Below are 22,673 nucleotides of genomic sequence, written 5' to 3' on the forward strand. Positions count from 1 at the left end.
TTTTGCTGTGACAAAGTCCCAGGTGAACCGCTGTCCGCCAAAACAAAGCACCACATTCCGCTTCCCGAAGGTGCGGATGGAACTGCCGTTGGCGGCTTCGAGGACGGTTGTAACTAGCAGAATAGATGAGGGGGAACCAGTGGATGTGGTGTATTTGGATTTTCAGAAGGCATTTGATAAGGTGCCACACAAGAGATTATTAAACAAAATTAGGGCTCATGGGATTGGGGGTAATGTACTAGCATGGATTGAGGATTGGTTAACAGACAGAAAACAGAGAGCAGGAATAAACGGGTCATTTTCGGGTTGGCAGGCTGTAACTAGTGGGGTACTGCAAGGATCAGTGCTTGGGCCTCAGCTATTCACAATCTATATCAATGATTTGGATGAGGGGATCAAATGTAATATATCCAAGTTTGCTGATGATACAAAGCTAGGTAGGAATATAAGTTGTGAGGAGGATGCAAGGAGGCTTTAAGGGGATATAGACAGGCTAAGTGAGTGGGCAAGAACATGGCAAATGGTATGTTGGCCTTTATTACAAGAGGATTTAAGTATAGGAGTAAAGACGTCTTACTGCAATTATATAGGGCCCTGGTGAGACCACACCTGGAATATTGTGTACAATTTTGGTCTCCTTATCTAAGGAAGGATATACTTGCCATAGAGGGAGTGCAATGAAGGTTCACCAGACTGATTCCTGGGATGGGGGGATTGTCCTATGAGGAGAGATTGAGTAGACTAGGGCTATATTCTCTAGAGTTTAGAAGAATGAGAGGGGATCTCATTGAAACATACAGAATTCTTACAGGGCTTGACAGGGTAGATGCAGGGAGGATGTTTCACCTGACTGGTTAGTCTAGAACAAGGGGTCACCATCTCAGAATAAGGGGTCGGCCATTAGGACTGAGATGAGGAGAAATTTCTTCACTCAGAGGGTGGTGAATCTTTGGAATTCTCTACACCAAAGAGCTGTGAAAGCTCAGTCGTTGAGTATATGTAAGACAGAGATTGATAAATTTTTGGATATTAAGGGAATCAAGGGATATGGGGATAGTGCAGGAAAGTGGAGATGAGGTAGAAGATCAGCCATGATCTTATTGAATGGCAGAGCAGGCGCGAGGGGCCAAATGACCTACTCCTGCTCCTATTTCTTGTGTTCTTATGTAAGTTCCAAAATGAATAATGCCAACATTAATAAGTGCCCTCCTTTTGGGATCACATTCACGATCTGCCTATTGGGAAGAATTTTGACACAGTTGTACAATTACACCACAGGGATCATTTTGTGCGGCTCTGATCCCAGCAGTGAACCTCACTGCAGCTCAGAGATGGGGTTGTATCAGCATGGGGCCAATTTGTGATCTGCCCTCCAGTCTAGCAAGAATCCACACTTGGATACAAGCCTCACAAAATTACCTCCAACCTGCCAAAAACTAAATCAGCTATTTTATTTGGTAGTAGAAAATATTAATGTCCTGACTTCGATGTGCTTGCAGCGTGATTTACATTGACATGCGTGAATTTCACTGGGCCACCGTGTGGATTGTCTCACTTGATCTGCAGGAAAATGTATCACTTCAATCGTAAGAGACAAAGGCATTAGGAAGTTCCCAGCTCCTCGGTTCCATCCCTGGTCTGTGCGGAGTTAACTGATCTCACTGGGGGCTATCAGGACCTCGGTGCCCTAGCGTCAGAGTTCCTGCTTCCGATGACCATTCAGCTTCATGGTGAGAAGTGGGCACTGAGTGAGGACAGGGTTTTTTCTGATTTGTGCTCTTGGCCGGCGCAATTCTGGGCTGGGAACAGAGGAGTGGTCGTTGTTTTGTTGGCAGCATGTTGAACTTCTCCAGCTTGTGCCATCTGTACAAAAAGATCTTTACAACAGGCTAGTTTGCATGTGTTGATCGTTTGATTTTGGAAAGTGCAAAAACCCACCTGTATTATCAAAGGCTGAATCAGCCTTTCCACTGTTAAAGTCTTGATCTGAAGGTCCTTTGTGTCCATTTTCAGTGGAACGTTCAGAAGCACAGATGACATTTTACCTACAGAGAATAAAACAAAACTTAAATTATGTAAGTAACCTTTAACTTTACAAGTGGGGCTTTTTGTTTCCTACACCTGTCACGTGTTTGCCATTTAAATGAGACACTATGGTTTGTTGTAATGGCCCTGTTTATATTACACAGTCACAAAAGTAGAAAAAACCCTGAGTGCTCTGCCAAATAACAAGGCTGTACATTTGGCATCAAAAAATTACCTCAAACCTATTTCTGAATTTGCTTAGCCCCAAACAAAAAGTCTGTAACTGCATCTTAGCTCTGAAAGTTCAACGAGAATTTCGACAAAAGGAAGTAGTTCACTGATCAGTACAAAATTTTGCCGATTGACTTCTGTCATGAAGTAATAATAATAATAATTCAACTTTATTGTCATTGTACAATGCACAAGTACATGAACAACGAAATGTGATCTTGCAAGCTCCCATGAGTCCAGTACAAATAACATTAACATTAACGTAAATAGCACCGTCCTGGGAGAAGCAAAGCCGCTGCGTCTGTGCGCGCCGCCATTCCATTCCATTCCACCATTCCTCCTGTCCGACAATCTTCAGCCCAACGCCCGGGCCTGCTCACCAGCCGCCCCTCCCGGGGCTCCTTCCGTGACCTTCTGCACCTGGTCTTCCCTGAAGGTCACCCCTCCAGGTACTAACCAGGCCTGGCTCGTGCTTAGTTTCCAAGCCTTGCCAGTGACCCTGTCCCTAGTCCCAGGAACAGGGCTAAGTAAAGGCAAGGGGAGGAATACGTTTCTTCAACACAAAATCTTTAGGCTTGGGTGCAAGGCTACAGGGAGGTGATTTAGAGGTCAGCACACTCATACTATCATTGAACAGGATAGCTGTATTATCTTCCCCTAAAAGTGCTGTTTATAGCTTAGCTTAAGTACATTGATATGCCATTGACCTTGGCATCCTTTCAGACTGGCATGTGTCACACAACTTATTGTAACTATTTCCAAAGCCACTGCAATATTAACCCTCTTATACCACTGATGTGTACCTGTATTTTCAGACCTCTGCTTATCTATGCCAATAATGTAAGTGTGTCTGTCAGTAGTGTAAGTGTGAGTGTGGTTGTGCCAATAGTGTAAGTGTGCCTGTGCTGTGCTCGCTGACCTACATTGACTCCCAGTCCGGCAACACCTCAATTTTAAAATTCACATCCTTGTTTTCAAATCCCTCCATGACCTCGTCCCTCCCGTAACCTCCTCAACCCCGAAAAGCCTCCAAGATTTCTGTGCTACTCCAATTCTGACCTCTTGTGCATCCCCGATTTTCATCATTCCACCATTGGTGGCCGTGCCTTCTGCTGCCTAGGCCCTAAACTCTGGAATTCCCTCCCTAAACCTCTCCGTCTCTCTACCTCTCTTTCCTCTTTAAGACGCTCCTTAAAACCTACCTCTTTGATCAAGCTTTTGGTCATCTGTGCTAATATCTCATTATGTGGCTCAGTGTCAAATTTTGTCTGATAATACTCCTGTGAAGCACCTTGGGATATTTTACTACATTAAAGGCACTATATAAATACAAATTGTTGTTGTTATGCCAGTATTGTAAATGAGTCTGTGCCACTACTGTAAGTGTGTGTCTACCAGTACAGTAACTTTGTATGTGCCAGTACTGTAAGTGTGTCTGTGCCTGTGCCCGACACATAGGGAGGAGGATGAGTACTTGGGCAATTTGCTTCAGACCTCGATCACACCTCATAGAGAGATGCAGGATCAGAACAGTGTTGGTGTGACCAATAGTGTACAGAGTAAGGGGGACCCAGGTGAGATAGAGAACAAGGAGCCACAGAAACTGATCCTATCCAAAAGGCACAATGTACTTGCTACCTGTGAGGATAAGGATAAAGACCGTCGGAAGGACAGCCAGAATGCGGACCATGGCACCTTGGAGCAGGAAGCTGTCCAAAGCAGGGAGGAAGGGATTCAATAATTAGGGGTACAGATAGAATCCTTTGTAAGCATGATCGAGACTTCCACATGATATGTTGCCTACCTGATACCAGGGTGAGGGACATCTCAATCCGGCTTGAAAGGATATTGGAGAGGGAGGGGAAAGATCCAGTCGTTGGGGTCCATGTTGGGACCAAGAACATAGGAAAGAGTAGGAAAGAGGTCCTGTTTGGAGAGTACCAGGAACTAGGAGCTAAATTAAAGAACAGGACCTCAAGGTTTATACTCTGGATTATTATCCAAGCCACGTACAAATTGGCGTAGGGATAAGTAGATTAGGGAAGTGAACACGTGGCTGAAGGAGTGGTGTGGGAAAGAGGGGTTCCATTTCATGGGGCACCGGCACCAGTATTGGGACAGGAAAGAACTGTACTGTTGGGACGGGCTCCACCTGAACCAGGCTGGGACCAGGGTCCTAGTAGAAAGGATAAATAGGGAAGACACGAGGACTTTAAACTAGTAAATGGGGGGTGGGGGAGGGCTCAGATGGAAAATGTAGTATAAATAATAATTCTAAAACAAACAAAAGGGAAGAAAGTGGAGTAATAGTCAGAGCTTGTGCTTTAGGCATTACGGGTAAAGGGGAAACTAAAAGATGTAAAGTAATTAAATCAGGACTGAGAAATAAGAAATGTATGAGAAAAACAACAGTAGAGTCGAAGGACAGGCTAGGGGGTGTGGCCCAAATAAGAGTTATTTATACAAAGGCACGGAGTATAAGGAATAAATTGAATGAACTGCAGGTGCAAATTCAACTTGGAGGGTATGACATGGTAGCCATTACTGAGACATGGCTGCAAGACGGTCAGGACTGGGAACTGAATATACCAGGTTATAAGGTCTACAGGAAAGATGGGGAAAATGTAATGGGGGAGGAGTAGCCTCAGTGATTAGGGATGAAATCACTTCAATGATAAGAGAGGATATAATGAGAGATAAGGAGGCAGTGGAGACTTTGTGGGTAGAATTAAGGAATCGAAAAGGATGTAAGACTATAGTGGGAGTTGTGTATAGCTGTGAAGTGGCAGGAAGTATAAATGCAGAGATTAAACAAGCATGTAGTAAAGGCAGAGTGCTTTTAATAGGAGATTTTAACATTTGTAGAGATTGGGATAAGCAGGCTAGCTTGTGTCAAAAAGGTAGCAAATGTATTCAATGTGTCCGGGGTAGTTTTCTGCAACAATAGATCCTAGAACCAATAAGGAGGTATGCCGTATTAGATTTAGTAATGAGTAATGAGCCAGATTTAGTTAACAGCCTAACAATGCATGAACATTTATCTAATAGCGATCATAACATGATCGAGTTCAATGTAATGTTTGAAAGGGAGAAACGTGAAACAGCTACTAAGATTCTAGATTTAGGTAAGGCCGTCTTCAACGGGATGAGACAGAGACTGTCCACAGTAAACTGGGCAAATCTGTTAATGGGTAAAACGAGTGAAGATCAGTGGGAGGTGTACAAAAAAGAATTTAATGTGATGCAGAACTAGTTTATACCCCTGAGGAGCAAGAGCTCCACTGCCAAAAAAATACTGCCATGGATGACAGAAAAGGTAAGGGACAAAATAAAACTAAAAGAAAAAGCATACAAAAATGCAAAAAATAGCATAGATTCTGGCAACTGGGAGAGATACAAAGAACAACAAAGGGTGACAAAACAGATAGTAAGAGCTACAAAAAGGAAGTATGAAAAGAAACTTGCAAGGATATCAAAATCAACACAAATATTTTTTACAATTAGATTAGGAAAAAGCAGGTGGTCAGGAGCCATGTGGGCCCTTGAAAACTGATAATGGTGATATTATCAATGATAAGGAAATGGTGGACACGTTAAATAATTACTTTGCATCAGTATTTACAGTAGAGGAAGAGGATAGCATGCTGTGTCGGTGCCTCAACTATTCACTGTGTATATTAACGACTTAGCAGATGCAATAGAGAGACTCGTATCCAAGTTTGCCGATGACACAAAGATAGGCAGCATTGTAGACATAGAAGATAGGAGCAGGAGTAGGCCATTCGGCCCCTCGAGCCTGCTCCGCCATTAAATGAGATCATGGCTGATCATCCAAACTCAGTACCTTGTCCCTGCCTTCTCCCCATATCCCTTGATCCCTTTAGCCTTAAAAAATATATCTAACTCCTTCTTGAATATATTTAATGAATTGGCCTCCAATGCCTTCTGTGGTAGAGAATTCCACAGGTTCACCACTCTCTGGGTGAAGAAATTCCTCCTCATCTCTGTCCTAAATGGCTTACCCCTTATCCTTAGACTGTCCTGGTTCTAGACTCCCGCGCCATCGGAAACATCCTTCCTGCATCTAGTCTGTCCAGTCCTGTTAGAATTTTATAAGTTTCAATGAGATCCCCTCTCATTCTTCTAAACTCCAGTGAGTATAAGCCCAATCAACCCAATCTCTCCTCATACGTCATTCCTGCCATCACAGGTATCAGTCTGGTGAATCTTCGCTGCACTCCCTCCATGGTAAGAACATCCTTCCTCAGATAAGGTGACCAAAACTGCACACAATACTCAAGTTGTGGTTGTTGTGTATGTACATTTAAGAGAGAACTGCTTTTATACTGTAGTACCGGCAGTGACCACACCTGTATATAAAGCCGTAGCAGGCTTCTGTACTTTCAGTTCCAGCATACCCTCTGTTCAGTAAACACCTGTTATTACTGTTCTCCTGCAGTCCGTGTGTTATTGATACGCGGACACTACACTGGCGACGAGCAGGTTCGAACTCACCTGCAGTACTGCATCACCTCACGGGGATCCATCCCTGAAAAGAAGCTTCTTGGAGGTCGAAGTCAGAGCAACAGGTGTCGACCGCGGGCAACCGCCCAGTGATCCATCGGAGTTCAGAGAATCGCAGGGGGGGCTGTGGAGAGCTGGGCTTGGCTCCCCAGTCAAGGTGCTCCAGCAAATCGTGCTGGTAGCAGGTAGTCCGCTGACCCTTCCGGACTGCGGCGGGCTTGAGCTCGATCGAGCGGCTCTGCAAGGGGGCCGTGCAGCGTCGTCGGGAAGGAAAAGAGAGAGAGAGGGTGGAGCACACAGGGCGCGGTCGGTGCTCAAGAGCCGGGCAGTGTTAGAGAAAATAAAACAAGGGGAAGGAAAAGAGACGCGCAGTGGACAGCGTCGAAGAAGAATAAAACGAAGGAATTTAACTAACAAAAGAGAGACGCGCTGAAGCCGCGGGGTGCCGCCATTACTATTTAGAACGCTAGGAGCAGCGTTGGCAGCAAGGGGAAGAAGGAAAAGCGCGGGAGGCGCCATTTTAATCCATTGGGGAAGAAGGAAAAGCGCAGGAGGCGCCATTTTAAACCACCCAAGATGCCGAAGATTGGCAGTATCACTGCTTTCGACAACGAAATAGAAGACTGGACCACGTATGTGGAAAGAATTGAAGTGTACTGCAAGGCAAATGAGGTGGCCGATGGAAAGAAGGCGTCAGTATTATTAAATTTGATGGGCGCGAGAACGTACGGCCTATTGCGGAATTTAATTACCCCAGCTAAACCAATGGAGAAAAGCTTTGAAGAGATTGTCAATATCTTACAGGAACATCTAAACCCTACACCGCTGCTGATAGCAGAAAGATTCAAGTTCCATAAAAGAAACCAGCACAAAGATGAGAGTAATGCTGACTATCTTACGGAACTACGCAAGTTATCGAAGCACTGTCAGTTCGGAGCAGGACTGGCAGATACCTTAAGGGATAAGTTTGTCTGTGGGCTCCAGAGTGAAGGAACCCAGAAACGACTACTTTCGGAAAAGGACCTGACGCTAGAAAAGGCTTTCAGCGTGGCAGTATCCTACGAAGCAGCAGCACGGGGAGCTGCGGAAATACAACAGAAACCGCAAGAATATAGCACCAACGAAATGGCATATGGAGCAGAAAAGTGCTATCGCTGCGGCAAAACAACCCATGACCAGAAGGACTGCTGGTTTAAGGACAAAGTATGCAGGCAATGTGGAAAAGTGGGACACATAGCAAGAGTCTGCAGGTTGGGAAAGAAAACCAACACTAAAAGAACTACTAAGGAAAAGTACAAGAAAGTAAAAAAAAATGACAGACAGTAGTTCAGAAGATCAGGAGAGTGATAATGACTCCGGGAGCAGGAGACTAAGTTGTCTAAAGTTACACAACGTGATCGCAAAGGAGGATCACCGAACTATTTGGGTCACCCTCACGATAGCAGGGTCCCAAGTAAAGATGGAATTGGACACAGGTTCAGCCCTAACTGTCATGAATCAACGAGACTATGAGTGGCTATTCTCACACATACCTTTGAAGGACACGTCCATTGTATTGAAGACATATACGGGGCAAAAAGTCTACCCCAGAGGAAAAATAAGGGTGCCCGTTAAATACAATGGCAAGGAAACACAGAAACTGTATCTATATATACTACAAGATGGAGGACCACCATTATTGGGATGTGAATGGATCCAAAAAATACAACTGGATTGGCATTCCATTCAGGCGCTAACTGTGGCTGACAAAAAGGATGACGACGTCACACCTGGATGACTGTCAAAAATTCTAACTGACGCGAAAGAGGTGTTCCAACAAGGACTTGGGACTCTAAAAGGAGTAACGGCAATGATAAAAATTGAAGATAACGCAAACCCAAAATTTTTTAAGGCCAGACCGGTACCGTACGCGATCCACCCAGCTGTCGAAGCAGAGCTGGAGAGTCTGGAGCGTTCGGGTGTGCTGTCCAAGGTGGACTGGAGCGAGTGGGCCACACCCATCATTCCTGTAATGAAGAAATCATTGAGCAGCACGCCTGGGGAGCCGAAGAAGGTTCGCATCTGTGGGGACTTTAAGGTAACTGTGAACCCAGTCCTGCACACAGTACAATATCCACTTCCACGGATAGAAGATATTTTTGCCTCACTATCTGGAGGGAAACGCTTTACGAAGATTGATCTGGCCCAAGCGTATCTACAAATGGAGGTAGAAGCATCTAGAAAATACCTCACGATAAACACTCACAAAGGTCTTTACCAGTACAACCGACTGGTATTCGGGGTAGCATGGTATTTGGCAGAGGGCGGTGGAACAAGTCCTGCAAGGGATCCCGGGGACCCAGTGTTATTTGGACGACATCCTGGTTACAGGCGAAAATGACAGTGAACACCTTGCCAACCTGGAGCAGGTGCTCACTGGATTACAAGAATATGGGCTACGAGCCAACCACCCCAAATGCGAGTTTTTCAGGAAACAAATCTCGTATTGTGGCCACATGATTGATGAGGAGGGGTTACATAAGTCCCCAGACAAGATTGAGGCAGTAGTCAAGGCTCCAGCACCGGAAAATGTGTTGCAACTGAGGTCGTTCCTCGGGTTGGTGAACTACTACCATAAGTTCTTGCCAAATTTATCTACAATTCTGCACCCACTGAATGCCCTGCTGCAAACTGGAGTAGCATGGAAATGGAGTGATGAGTGTAAGCGTGCCTTTCAGAAATGTAAATGCCTAATCACTTCAAAAGAAGTATTGGCCCACTGCAATCCAACACTACCGATTCGGTTGGCATGTGATGCGTCTCCCTACGGCATTGGAGCGGTGCTGTCACACAAATTCCTTGACGGTTCAGAGAGGCCAATAGCCTTTGCGTCGCGCTCGTTAACCTCAGCCGAGCGTAACTACGCCCTGATTGACAGGGAGGCCCTCAGCCTGGTGTGGGGGGTGAAGAAGTTCAATCACTATCTGCACGGGCAGAAATTCACCCTACTGACTGATCATCAGCCTCTTGTTTCCATTTTTAACCCAAAGAAGTGCGTTCCGGTGATGACGGCGCAACGGCTGCAAAGATGGTCCCTTTTTCTAGGGGCACATCAATACGACATAGAGTACAAGGGTACGAAACAGCATGGAAACGCTGATGGGCTGTCGCGCCTATCGTTGCCTACGGTGGAGGAAGCACCTGCAGTGGACCCTATTGAGGTATTCCATTTGACCATAGTCGAATGTCTACCTGTTACAAACTCAAGTATAGAGAAGGAAACCCGAAATGAGCCGACACTCTCTCGGGTCTATGATTTGACGGTGAAGGGATGGCCAGCACATGGCGACTCACTGTTGCCAGCATTCTCGCCAAGGAGAGAACAGCTGTCAGTGTGCCGGGGGACCTTGATGTGTGGATCCCGAGTGGTAATTCCACCCAAGTTGAGAGATAGAGTGCTCTATGAGCTTCATGAGGGTCATCTGGGAGGGGTAAAAATGAAGAGCCTAGCCAGGGCATTTGTGTGGTGGCCAGGAATCGATAAAGAAATCGAGGATATGACCAAGAGATGCACAGGATGCCAGAAAGTCCAAAAAGGTCCACCACAGGCCCCGCTACACCCATGGGAGTGGCCCTCATCTCCATGGCAATGGGTACACATTGATTTTGCTGGTCCATTTATGGACTCAATGTTTTTAATCGCCGTGGATGCACCTTCGAAATGGCCAGAGGTCATCAAAATGTCCTCCACCACCACAGAGAAAACTATTGCAGTCCTACGGACCATCTTCGCCAGGAATGGCTTGCCAGAACAGATTTGTTCCGACAATGGACCACAATTTGTGTCCGAGGATTTCCGGAGGTTGTTAAGGAATAATGGGGTAAAACATTACACATCTGCCCCATATCATCCAGCCACAAATGGATTGGCTGAGAGGTTTGTTCAGACCTTTAAAAAAGCAATAAAGGCGATATATAACGACGACATACCACAACAACACAAGGTGGATAATTTCTTGTTTGTTTACCGGAATGCGACACATGCAGTCACCAACCAAGCTCCAGCCATAATGTTCTTTAACCAAAGGTTAAGATGTTGCCTGGATTTGCTCAAACCAAACATAAGACGAGATGTTGAGGATAAGCAATTCCAGCACATCAATGAGAAGCCAACCAGGAGCTTCAAGATAGGGCAACCAGTCTTGGCCCGCGACTACCGAACAGAAAAATGGCAGCCAGGAACGATATGCACACAGCAGGGACCACTAATGTACACAGTGGACGTTGGAGAGAGCATCGTGAGACGCCATGCTGACCAGATTCTAGAGTCACAGGGACAAGTCAAACCCATACCATGAGCATGCGCACCTGGTGATGAACCCGAAGTACAGATTGCGTCGACCTCAGAATCAGTGGTATTGGAAGCTGAAGAACCAACCAATGACAATGAGCCAGAATCGACTCCGCCGCAACAACAGGATACTCGAGAAAGGCGCTATCCAGACAGGATCAGGAAGCCTCCTCAAAGACTGAATTTATAAATGATTACTTCAGTTGATGTATATAGTACAGAGAAAATTGTAATTGGAATTAGTTATTATTTAATTGTTAAATGAATGTTATGTACTGTTTATCTAAAAGGGGAGGAATTGTTGTGTATGTACCTTTAAGAGAGAACTGCTTTTATACTGTAGCACCGGCAGTGACCACACCTGTATATAAAGCCGTAGCAGGCTTCTGTACTTTCAGTTCCAGCATACCCTCTGTTCAGTAAACACCTGTTATTACCGTTCTCCTGCAGTCCGTGTGCTATTGATACGCGGACACTACAGTGGTCTCAACAAGGCCCTGTACAACTGCAGCAAGACATCCTTGTTCCTGTACTCGAACCCTCTCGCTACGAAGGCCAACATACCATTTGCCTTCTTAACCGCCTGCTGCACCTGCATGCTTACCTTCAGAGACTGGTGCACAAGGACACCCAGGTCTCGTTGCACTTCCCCTTCTCCCAATCTATTGCCGTTCAGATAATAATCTGCCTCCCTGTTTTTGCCACCAAAGTGGATAACCTCACATTTATCCACATTATACTGCATCTGCCATGCATCTGCCCAATCACCCAACCTGTCCAAATCATACTGGAGTTTCTCGGCATCCTCCTCACAGCACACACGCTCACCCAGCTTTGTGTCATCTGCAAACTTGGAGATATTACATCTACTTCCCTCGTCCAGATCATTAACATATATTGTGATAGCTGGGGTCCCAGGACTGATCCCTGCGGTACCCCACTAGTCACTGCCTGCCACTCGGAAAAAGATCCGTTTATTCCAACTCTTTGCTTCCTGTCTGCCAACCAGTTCTCTATCCAAGTCAGTACCTTGCCCCCAATCCTATGTGCCTTTACACGCTAATCTCTTATGCAGGACCTTATCGAAAGCCTTCTGAAAGTCCAAATACACCACATCCACTGGTTCTCCCTTATCTATTCTACCAGTTACATCCTCAAAAAATCTCAGTAGATTAGTCAAGCACGATTTACCTTTTGTAAATCCATGTTGACTTTGTCCGATCCTGTCACTGTTTTCCAAGTGCTCTGCTATTACATCTTTTATAATGGACTCTAGCATTATTCCCACTACCGATGTCAGGCTTACCGGTCTATAATTCCCCGTTTTCTCTCTACCACAATTTTTGATAGTGGGGTAACAATAGCTACCCTCCAATCCATGGGAACTGTTCCAGAATCTATAGACAGTGTAGATGAAAGCATAAAATTACAAAGGGATGTCGACAGATTAAGTGAATGGGCAAACTGTAGCAAGTGGATTTCAATGTAGGCAAATGTGAGGTCATCCACTTTGGACCTAAAATGGATAGAACACAGGGTACTTTCTAAATTGTAAAAAGCTAGAAACAGTGGAGGCCCAGAGAGACTTGGGGGTCCAGGTACACAGATCATTAAATTGTCCTGAACAGGTATAAAAAATAATCAAAAAGGCTAACGGAATGTTGGCCTTTATATCTAGAGGACTAGAATACAAGGGGGTAGAAGTTATGCTGCAGCTGTACAAAGCCCTGGTTAGACCACACCTGGAGTACTGTGAGCAGTTCAGTCACCACACCATTGGAAGGATATATTGACCTTGGAGGGAGTGCATTTACCAGAATGATACCTGGACTCCAAGGGTTAAGTTACGAGGAGGGATTACACAAATTAGAGTTGTATTCCCTAGAATTTAGAAGGTTAAGGGGTGATTTGACAAAGTATTCGTGATATTAAGGGGAACAGATAGAGTAGATCGAGAGAAACTATTTCCACTGGTTGGGGATTCCAGGACAAGAGTGCATAGTCTAAAAATTAGAACCAGTATTTCAGGAGAGAAATTAGGAAAAATTCTACACTCAAAGGGTGGTAGAAGTTTGGAACTTTCTTCAGCAAAAGGCAATTGATGCAAGATCAACTGTTAATTTTAAATCGGAAATTGATAGACTTTTGTTAACAAAAGGTATTAAGGGATTTGGGCCAAAGGTGGGTACATGGAGTTAGGTCGCAGATCAGCCATAATGTCATTGAATAACAGAACAGGCTCGAGGGGCTGAATGGCCTACTCCTGTGCCTGTGTTCCAAGTGCTGTAAGTGTGTGTGTATCAGTGCTGTAAGTGTGTGTGTCTCAGTGCTGTAAGTGTGTGTATCTCAGCACTGTAAGTGTGTGTGTGTCGGCGTTGTAAGTGTGTGTGTGTCGGCGCTGTAAGTGTGTGTGTGTCGGCGCTGTAAGTGTGTGTGTGTCGGCGCTGTAAGTGTGTGTGTGTCGGTGCTGTAAGTGTGTGTCTGTCGGTGCTGTACGTGTGTGTGTGTCAGTGCTGTACGTGTGTGTGTGTCGGTGCTGTAAGTGTGTGTGTCGGTGCTGTAAGTGTGTGTGTGTCGGTGCTGTAAGTGTGTGTGTGTCGGTGTTGTAAGTGTGTGTGTGTCGGTGCTGTAATTGTGTGTGTGTCGGTGATGTAAGTGTGTGTGTGTCGGTGCTGTAAGTGTGTGTGTCGGTGCTGTAAGTGTGTGTGTGTCGGTGCTGTAATTGTGTGTGTGTCGGTGCTGTAATTGTGTGTGTGTCGGTGATGTAAGTGTGTGTGTGTCGGTGCTGTAAGTGTGTGTGTGTCGGTGCTGTAAGTGTGTGTGTCGGTGCTGCAATTGTGTGTGAGTCGGTGCTGTGAGTGTGTGTGTGTCGGTGCTGTAAGTGTGTGTGTGTGTCGGTGCTGTAAGTGTGTGTGTCGGTGCTGTAAGTGTGTGTGTGTCGGTGCTGCAAGTGTGTGTGTGTGTCGGTGCTGTAAGTGTGTGTGTGTCGGTGCTGTAAGTGTGTGTGTGTCGGTGCTGTACGTGTGTGTGTGTCGGTGTTGTAAGTGTGTGTGTGTCGGTGCTGTAAGTGTGTGTGTCGGTGCTGTACGTGTGTGTGTGTCGGTGTTGTAAGTGTGTGTGTGTCGGTGCTGTAAGTGTGTGTGTGTCGGTGCTGTAAGTGTGTGTGTGTCGGTGCTGTAAGTGTGTGTGTGCCGGTGCTGTAAGTGTGTGTGTGTCGGTGCAGTAAGTGTGTGTGTGTCGGTGCAGTAAGTGCGTGTGTGTTGGTGCTGTAAGTGTGTGTGTGTCGGTGCTGTAAGTGTGTCTGAGTCAGTATTGTAAGTGTGTGTGTGTCGGTGCAGTAAGTGCGTGTGTGTCGGTGCTGTAAGTGTGTGTGTGTCGGTGCTGTAAGTGCGTATGTGTCAGTACTGTAAGTGAGTGTGTGTCGGTGCCGGAAGTGTGTGTGTGTCGGTGCTGTAAGTGTGCGTGTGTCGATGCTGTAAGTGTGGGTGTCAGTGCTGTAAGTGTGTGTGTGTCGGTGCTGTAAGTGAGTGTGTGTCGGTGCTGTAAGTGTGTGTGTCGGTGCTGTAAGTGTGTGTGTGTCGGTGCTGTAAGTGTGTGTGTGTCGGTGCTGTAAGTGTGTGTGTGTCGGTGCTGTAAGTGTCTGTGTGTCGGTGCTGTAAGTGTGTGTGTGTCGGTGCTGTACGTGTGTGTGTCGGTGTTTTAAGTGTGTGTGTGTCGGTGCTGTAAGTGTGTGTGTGTCGGTGCTGTAAGTGTGTGTGTGTCGGTGCTGTAAGTGTGTGTGTCGGTGTTTTAAGTGTGTGTGTGTCGGTGCTGTAAGTGTGTGTGTGTCGGTGCTGTAAGTGTGTGTGTGTCGGTGCTGTAAGTGTGTGTGTGTCGGTGCTGTAAGTGTGTGTGTGTCAGTGCTGTAAGTGTGCATGTGTTGGTGCTGTAAGTGTGTGTGTGTGTCAGTGCTGTAAGTGTGTGTGTCGGTGTTTTAAGTGTGTGTGTGTCGGTGCTGTAAGTGTGTGTGTGTCGGTGCTGTAAGTGTGTGTGTGTCGGTGCTGTAAGTGTGTGTGTGTCAGTGCTGTAAGTGTGTGTGTGTCGGTGTTGTAAGTGTGTGTGTGTCAGTGCTGTAACTGTGTATGTGTTGGTGATGTAAGTGTGTGTGTGTGTCGGTGCTGTAAGTGTGTGCGTGTCGGTGCTGTAACTGTGTGTCTGTCTGTGCTGTAAGTGTGTGTGTCGGTGCTGTAAGTGAGTGTGCGTCGGTGCTGTAAGTGTGTGTGTGTCGGTGCTGTAAGTGTGTGTGTGTCGGTGCTGTAAGTGTGTGTGTGTCGGTGCTGTAAGTGTGTGTGTCGGTGCTGTAAGTGTGCGTGTGTCGGTGCTGTAAGTGAATGTGCGTCGGTGCTGTAAGTGTGTGTGTGTCGGTGCTGTAAGTGAGTGTGTGTCGGTGCTGTAAGTGTGTGTGTGTCGGTGCTGCAAGTGTGTGTGTGTCAGTGCTGTAAGTGTGTGTGTGTCGGTGCTGTAAGTATGTGTGTCGGTGCTGTAAGAGTGTGTCAGTGCTGTAAGTGTGTGTGTGTCAGTGCTGTAAGTGTGTGTATGTCGGTGCTGTAAGTGTGTGTGCGTCCCTGCTGTAAGTGTGTGTGTGTCGGTGCTGTAAGTGTGTGTGTGTCGGTGCTGTAAGTGTGTGTGTGTCGGTGTTGTAAGTGTGTGTGTGTCGGTGTTGTAAGTGTGTGTGTGTCAGTGCTGTAAGTGTGTATGTGTAGGTGCTGTAAGTGTGTGTGTGTGTCGGTGCTGTACGTGTGTTTGAGTCGGTGCTGTAAGTTTGTGTCTGTCTGTGCTGTAAGTGTGTGTGTGTCGGTGCTGTAAGTGTGTGTCTGTCTGTGCTGTAAGTGTGCGTGTCGGTGCTGTAAGTGTGTGTGTAGGTGCTGTAACTGTGTGTGTCAGCGCTGTAAGTGTGTGTGTGTAGGTACTGTGCACAAGTCGCTGAAGGTAAGCATGCAGGTGCAGCAGGCAGTTAAGAAGGCAAATGGTATGTTGGCCTTCGTAGCAAGAGGGTTTGAGTACAGGAACAAGGATGTCTTGCTACAGTTGTACAGGGCCTTGGTGAGACCACACCTTGAGTATTGTGTGCAGTTTTGGTCGCCTTAACTGAGGAAGGACGTTCTTGCCATGGAAGGAGTGCAGCGAAGATTCACCAGGCTGATACCTGGGATGGCAGGAATGACGTATGAGGAGAGATTGTGTCGATTGGGCTTATACTCACTGGAGTTTAGAAGATTGAGAGGGGATCTCATCGAAACCTATAAAATTCTGTCAGGCCTGGACAGACTAGATGCAGGAAGGATGTTTTTGATGGCCGGGGTCACTCTCTAAGGATAAGGGGTAGGCCATTTAGGACTGAAATGAGGAGGAATTTCTTCACCCAGGGAGTGGTGAACCTGTGGAATTCTCTTCCACAGAGGGCGGTGGAGGTCAGTTCATTAAATATATTCAAGAAAGAGTTGGATATATTTCTTAAGGCTAAAGGAATCAAGGGATATGGGGAGAAGGCAGGGACAGGGTGCTGAATTTGGATGATCAGCCATGATCTCATTCAATGGCGGAGCAGGCTCGAAGGGCCGAATGGCCTACTCCTGCTCCTATCTTCTATGTTTCTATGTTTCTATGTAAGTGTGTGTGTGTGTCAGTGCTGTAAGTGTGTGTGTCGGTGCTGTAAGTGAATGAGTCGGTCCTGTAACTGCGTGTGTGTCAGTGCTGTAAGTGTATGTGTGTCGGTGCTGTACGTGTGTGTGTCGGTGCTGTAAGTGTGTGTGTGTCGGTGCTGTAAGTGCGTATGTGTCAGTACTGTAAGTGTGTGTGTGTCGGTGCTGTAAGTGTGTGTGTGTCGGTGCAGTAAGCGCGTATGTGTCAGTACTGTAAGTGAGTGTGTGTTGGTGCGGTAAGTGTGTGTGTGTCGGTGCTGTAAGTGTGTGTGTGTGTCGGTGCTGCAAGTGTGTGTGTGTCGGTGCTGTAAGTGCGTATGTGTCAGTACTGTAAGTGAGTGTGTGTTGGTGCGGTAAGTGTGTGTGTGTCGGTGCTGTAAGTGTGTGTGTGTCGGTGCTGTAAGCGTGTGTGTGTCGGTGCTGCAAGCGTGTGTGTGTCGGTGCTGAAAGCGTGTGTGTGTCGGCGCTGTAAGTGTGTGTGTGTCGGCGCTGTAAGTGTGTGTGTGTCGGCGCTGCAAGTGTGTGTGTGTCGGTGCTGCAAGTGTGTGTGTGTCGGTGCTGTAAGTGTGTGTGTGTTGGTGCTGTAAGTGTGTGTGTGTCGGTGCTGTAAGTGTGTGTGTGTCAGTGCTGTAAGTGCGTATGTGTCAGTGCTGTAAGTGTGTGTCTGTCTGTGCTGTAAGTGAGTGTGCGTCGGTGCTGTAAGTGTGTGTGTGTCGGTGCTGTACGTGAGTGTGTGTCAGTGCTGTAAGTGTGTGTGTGTCGGTCCTGTAAGTGTGTGTGTCGGTGCTGTAAGTGTGTGTGTGTCGGTGCTGTAAGTGTGTGTGTGTCGGTGCTGTAAGTGTGTGTGTCGGTGCTGTAAGTGTGCGTGTGTCGGTGCTGTAAGTGAATGTGCGTCGGTGCTGTAAGTGTGTGTGTGTCGGTGCTGTAAGTGAGTGTGTGTCGGTGCTGTAAGTGTGTGTGTGTCGGTGCTGTAAGTGTGTGTGTGTCAGTGCTGTAAGTGTGTGTGTGTCGGTGCTGTAAGTGTGTGTGTCGGTGCTGTAAGTGTGTGTGTGTCAGTGCTGTAAGTGTGTGTATGTCGGTGCTGTAAGTGTGTGTGCGTCGGTGCTGTAAGTGTGTGTGTGTCGGTGCTGTAAGTGTGTGTGTGTCGGTGCTGTAAGTGTGTGTGTCGGTGCTGTACGTGTGTGTGTGTCGGTGCTGTAAGTGTGTGTGTGTCAGTGCTGTAAGTGTGTGTGTGTCGGTGCTGTAAGTGTGTGTGTGTCGGTGCTGTAAGTGTGTGTGTCGGTGCTGTAAGTGTGTGCGTGTCGGTGTTGCAAGTGTGTGCGTGTCGGTGCTGTAAGTGTGTGTGTGTCGGTGTTGTAAGAGTGTGTGTGTCGGTGTTGTAAGTGTGTGTGTGTCAGTGCTGTAAGTGAGCGTGTGTCGGTGCTGTAAGTGTGTGTGTGTCGGTGCTGTAAGTGTGTGTGTGTCGGTGTTGTAAGTGTGTGTGTGTCGGTGCTGTAAGTGTGTGTGTGTCGGTGCTGTAAGTGTGTGTGTGTCGGTGTTGTAAGTGTGTGCGTGTCGGTGTTGTAAGTGTGTGTGTGTCAGTGCTGTAAGTGTGTATGTGTAGGTGCTGTAAGTGTGTGTGTGTGTCGGTGCTGTAAGTGTGTGTGTGTCGGTGCTGTAAGTTTGTGTCTGTCTGTGCTGTAAGTGTGTGTGTGTCGGTGCTGTAAGTGTGTGTCTGTCTGTGCTGTAAGTGTGCGTGTCGGTGCTGTAAGTGTGCGTGTGTCGGTGCTGTAAGTGAGTGTGCGTCGGTGCTGTAAGTGTGTGTGTGTCGGTGCTGTAAGTGTGTATGTGTCGGTGCTGTAAGTGTGTGTGTGTGTCGGTGCTGTAAGTGAGCGTGTGTCGGTGCTGTAAGTGTGTGTGTGTGTCGGTGCTGTATGTGTGTGTGTGTCGGTGCTGTAAGTGTGTGTGTGTCGGTGCTGTAAGTGTGTGTGTGTCGACGCTGTAAGTGTGTGTGTGTCTGTGCTGTAAGTGTGTATGCAGGTGCTGTAAGTGTGTGTGCATCGGTGCTGTAAGTGTGTGTGCGTCGGTGCTGTAAGTGTGTGTGTGTCGGTGCTGCAAGTGTGTGTGTGTCGGTGCTGTAAGTGAATGAGTCGGTCCTGTAACTGCGTGTGTGTCAGTGCTGTAAGTGTATGTGTGTCGGTGCTGTACGTGTGTGTGTCGGTGCTGTAAGTGTGTGTGTGTCGGTGCTGTAAGTGCGTATGTGTCAGTACTGTAAGTGTGTGTGTGTCGGTGCTGTAAGTGTGTGTGTGTCGGTGCAGTAAGCGCGTATGTGTCAGTACTGTAAGTGAGTGTGTGTTGGTGCGGTAAGTGTGTGTGTGTCGGTGCTGTAAGTGTGTGTGTGTGTCGGTGCTGCAAGTGTGTGTGTGTCGGTGCTGTAAGTGCGTATGTGTCAGTACTGTAAGTGAGTGTGTGTTGGTGCGGTAAGTGTGTGTGTGTCGGTGCTGTAAGTGTGTGTGTGTCGGTGCTGTAAGCGTGTGTGTGTCGGTGCTGCAAGCGTGTGTGTGTCGGTGCTGAAAGCGTGTGTGTGTCGGCGCTGTAAGTGTGTGTGTGTCGGCGCTGTAAGTGTGTGTGTGTCGGCGCTGCAAGTGTGTGTGTGTCGGTGCTGCAAGTGTGTGTGTGTCGGTGCTGTAAGTGTGTGTGTGTTGGTGCTGTAAGTGTGTGTGTGTCGGTGCTGTAAGTGTGTGTGTGTCAGTGCTGTAAGTGCGTATGTGTCAGTGCTGTAAGTGTGTGTCTGTCTGTGCTGTAAGTGAGTGTGCGTCGGTGCTGTAAGTGTGTGTGTGTCGGTGCTGTACGTGAGTGTGTGTCAGTGCTGTAAGTGTGTGTGTGTCGGTCCTGTAAGTGTGTGTGTCGGTGCTGTAAGTGTGTGTGTGTCGGTGCTGTAAGTGTGTGTGTGTCGGTGCTGTAAGTGTGTGTGTCGGTGCTGTAAGTGTGCGTGTGTCGGTGCTGTAAGTGAATGTGCGTCGGTGCTGTAAGTGTGTGTGTGTCGGTGCTGTAAGTGAGTGTGTGTCGGTGCTGTAAGTGTGTGTGTGTCGGTGCTGTAAGTGTGTGTGTGTCAGTGCTGTAAGTGTGTGTGTGTCGGTGCTGTAAGTGTGTGTGTCGGTGCTGTAAGTGTGTGTGTGTCAGTGCTGTAAGTGTGTGTATGTCGGTGCTGTAAGTGTGTGTGCGTCGGTGCTGTAAGTGTGTGTGTGTCGGTGCTGTAAGTGTGTGTGTGTCGGTGCTGTAAGTGTGTGTGTCGGTGCTGTACGTGTGTGTGTGTCGGTGCTGTAAGTGTGTGTGTGTCAGTGCTGTAAGTGTGTGTGTGTCGGTGCTGTAAGTGTGTGTGTGTCGGTGCTGTAAGTGTGTGTGTCGGTGCTGTAAGTGTGTGCGTGTCGGTGTTGCAAGTGTGTGCGTGTCGGTGCTGTAAGTGTGTGTGTGTCGGTGTTGTAAGAGTGTGTGTGTCGGTGTTGTAAGTGTGTGTGTGTCAGTGCTGTAAGTGAGCGTGTGTCGGTGCTGTAAGTGTGTGTGTGTCGGTGCTGTAAGTGTGTGTGTGTCGGTGTTGTAAGTGTGTGTGTGTCGGTGCTGTAAGTGTGTGTGTGTCGGTGCTGTAAGTGTGTGTGTGTCGGTGTTGTAAGTGTGTGCGTGTCGGTGTTGTAAGTGTGTGTGTGTCAGTGCTGTAAGTGTGTATGTGTAGGTGCTGTAAGTGTGTGTGTGTGTCGGTGCTGTAAGTGTGTGTGTGTCGGTGCTGTAAGTTTGTGTCTGTCTGTGCTGTAAGTGTGTGTGTGTCGGTGCTGTAAGTGTGTGTCTGTCTGTGCTGTAAGTGTGCGTGTCGGTGCTGTAAGTGTGCGTGTGTCGGTGCTGTAAGTGAGTGTGCGTCGGTGCTGTAAGTGTGTGTGTGTCGGTGCTGTAAGTGTGTATGTGTCGGTGCTGTAAGTGTGTGTGTGTGTCGGTGCTGTAAGTGAGCGTGTGTCGGTGCTGTAAGTGTGTGTGTGTGTCGGTGCTGTATGTGTGTGTGTGTCGGTGCTGTAAGTGTGTGTGTGTCGGTGCTGTAAGTGTGTGTGTGTCGACGCTGTAAGTGTGTGTGTGTCTGTGCTGTAAGTGTGTATGCAGGTGCTGTAAGTGTGTGTGCATCGGTGCTGTAAGTGTGTGTGCGTCGGTGCTGTAAGTGTGTGTGCGTCGGTGCTGTAAGTGTGTGTGTGTCAGTGCTGTAAGTGTGTGTGTCAGTGCTGTAAGTGTGTGTGTGTCAGTGCTGTAAGTGTGTGTGTGTCGGTGCTGTAAGTGTGTCTGTGTCGGTGCTGTAAGTGTGTGTGTGTCGGTGCTGCAAGTGTGTGTGCGTCGGTGCTGTAAGTGTGTGTGTGTCGGTGCTGCAAGTGTGTGTGTGTCAGTGCTGTAAGCGTGTGTGTGTCGGTTCTATAAGTGTGTGTGTGTCGGTGCTGTAGGTGTTTGTGTGTCGGTGCTGTAAGTGTGTGTGTGTAGGTGCTGTAACTGTGTGTGTCAGCGCTGTAAGTGTGTGTGTGTAGGTACTGTGCACAAGTCGCTGAAGGTAAGCATGCAGGTGCAGCAGGCGGTTAAGAAGGCAAATGGTATGTTGGCCTTCGTAGCAAGAGGGTTTGAGTACAGGAACAAGGATGTCTTGCTACAGTTGTACAGGGCCTTGGTGAGACCACACCTTGAGTATTGTGTGCAGTTTTGGTCGCCTTAACTGAGGAAGGACGTTCTTGCCATGGAAGGAGTGCAGCGAAGATTCACCAGGCTGATACCTGGGATGGCAGGAATGACGTATGAGGAGAGATTGTGTCGATTGGGCTTATACTCACTGGAGTTTAGAAGATTGAGAGGGGATCTCATCGAAACCTATAAAATTCTGTCAGGCCTGGACAGACTAGATGCAGGAAGGATGTTTTTGATGGCCGGGGTCACTCTCTAAGGATAAGGGGTAGGCCATTTAGGACTGAAATGAGGAGGAATTTCTTCACCCAGGGAGTGGTGAACCTGTGGAATTCTCTTCCACAGAGGGCGGTGGAGGTCAGTTCATTAAATATATTCAAGAAAGAGTTGGATATATTTCTTAAGGCTAAAGGAATCAAGGGATATGGGGAGAAGGCAGGGACAGGGTGCTGAATTTGGATGATCAGCCATGATCTCATTCAATGGCGGAGCAGGCTCGAAGGGCCGAATGGCCTACTCCTGCTCCTATCTTCTATGTTTCTATGTTTCTATGTAAGTGTGTGTGTGTGTCAGTGCTGTAAGTGTGTGTGTCGGTGCTGTAAGTGAATGAGTCGGTCCTGTAACTGCGTGTGTGTCAGTGCTGTAAGTGTATGTGTGTCGGTGCTGTACGTGTGTGTGTCGGTGCTGTAAGTGTGTGTGTGTCGGTGCTGTAAGTGCGTATGTGTCAGTACTGTAAGTGTGTGTGTGTCGGTGCTGTAAGTGTGTGTGTGTCGGTGCAGTAAGCGCGTATGTGTCAGTACTGTAAGTGAGTGTGTGTTGGTGCGGTAAGTGTGTGTGTGTCGGTGCTGTAAGTGTGTGTGTGTGTCGGTGCTGTAAGTGTGTGTGTGTCGGTGCTGTAAGTGTGTGTGTGTCGGTGCTGTAAGTGTGTGTGTGTCGGTGCTGTAAGCGTGTGTGTGTCGGTGCTGTAAGCGTGTGTATGTCGGTGCTGTAAGCGTGTGTGTGTCGGTGCTGCAAGCGTGTGTGTGTCGGTGCTGAAAGCGTGTGTGTGTCGGCGCTGTAAGTGTGTGTGTGTCGGCGCTGTAAGTGTGTGTGTGTCGGCGCTGCAAGTGTGTGTGTGTCGGTGCTGCAAGTGTGTGTGTGTCGGTGCTGTAAGTGTGTGTGTGTTGGTGCTGTAAGTGTGTGTGTGTCGGTGTTGTAAG

General features: G+C 47.6%; 1 protein-coding gene across 1 annotated transcript in view; it reads right to left on the minus strand.

Annotated features, from left to right (window-relative positions):
* The window catches only part of LOC147113688 (catenin alpha-3-like), a 3,852,991-nt gene that overhangs the window by 3,826,740 nt on the left and 3,578 nt on the right, over window positions 1–22,673 (minus strand). The window contains exon 2 of the mRNA XM_085994990.1: window positions 1,939–2,045. Within this exon, the coding sequence (XP_085851116.1) occupies window positions 1,939–2,045 (107 nt within the window). The remainder of the gene's footprint in view (window positions 1–1,938; window positions 2,046–22,673) is intronic.

This window comes from Somniosus microcephalus, chromosome 8 (genome assembly GCF_052327205.1).
Source record: "Somniosus microcephalus isolate GS21.2 chromosome 8, FLI_Smic_1.0, whole genome shotgun sequence".
NCBI classification, from domain to species: Eukaryota; Metazoa; Chordata; class Chondrichthyes; order Squaliformes; family Somniosidae; genus Somniosus; species Somniosus microcephalus.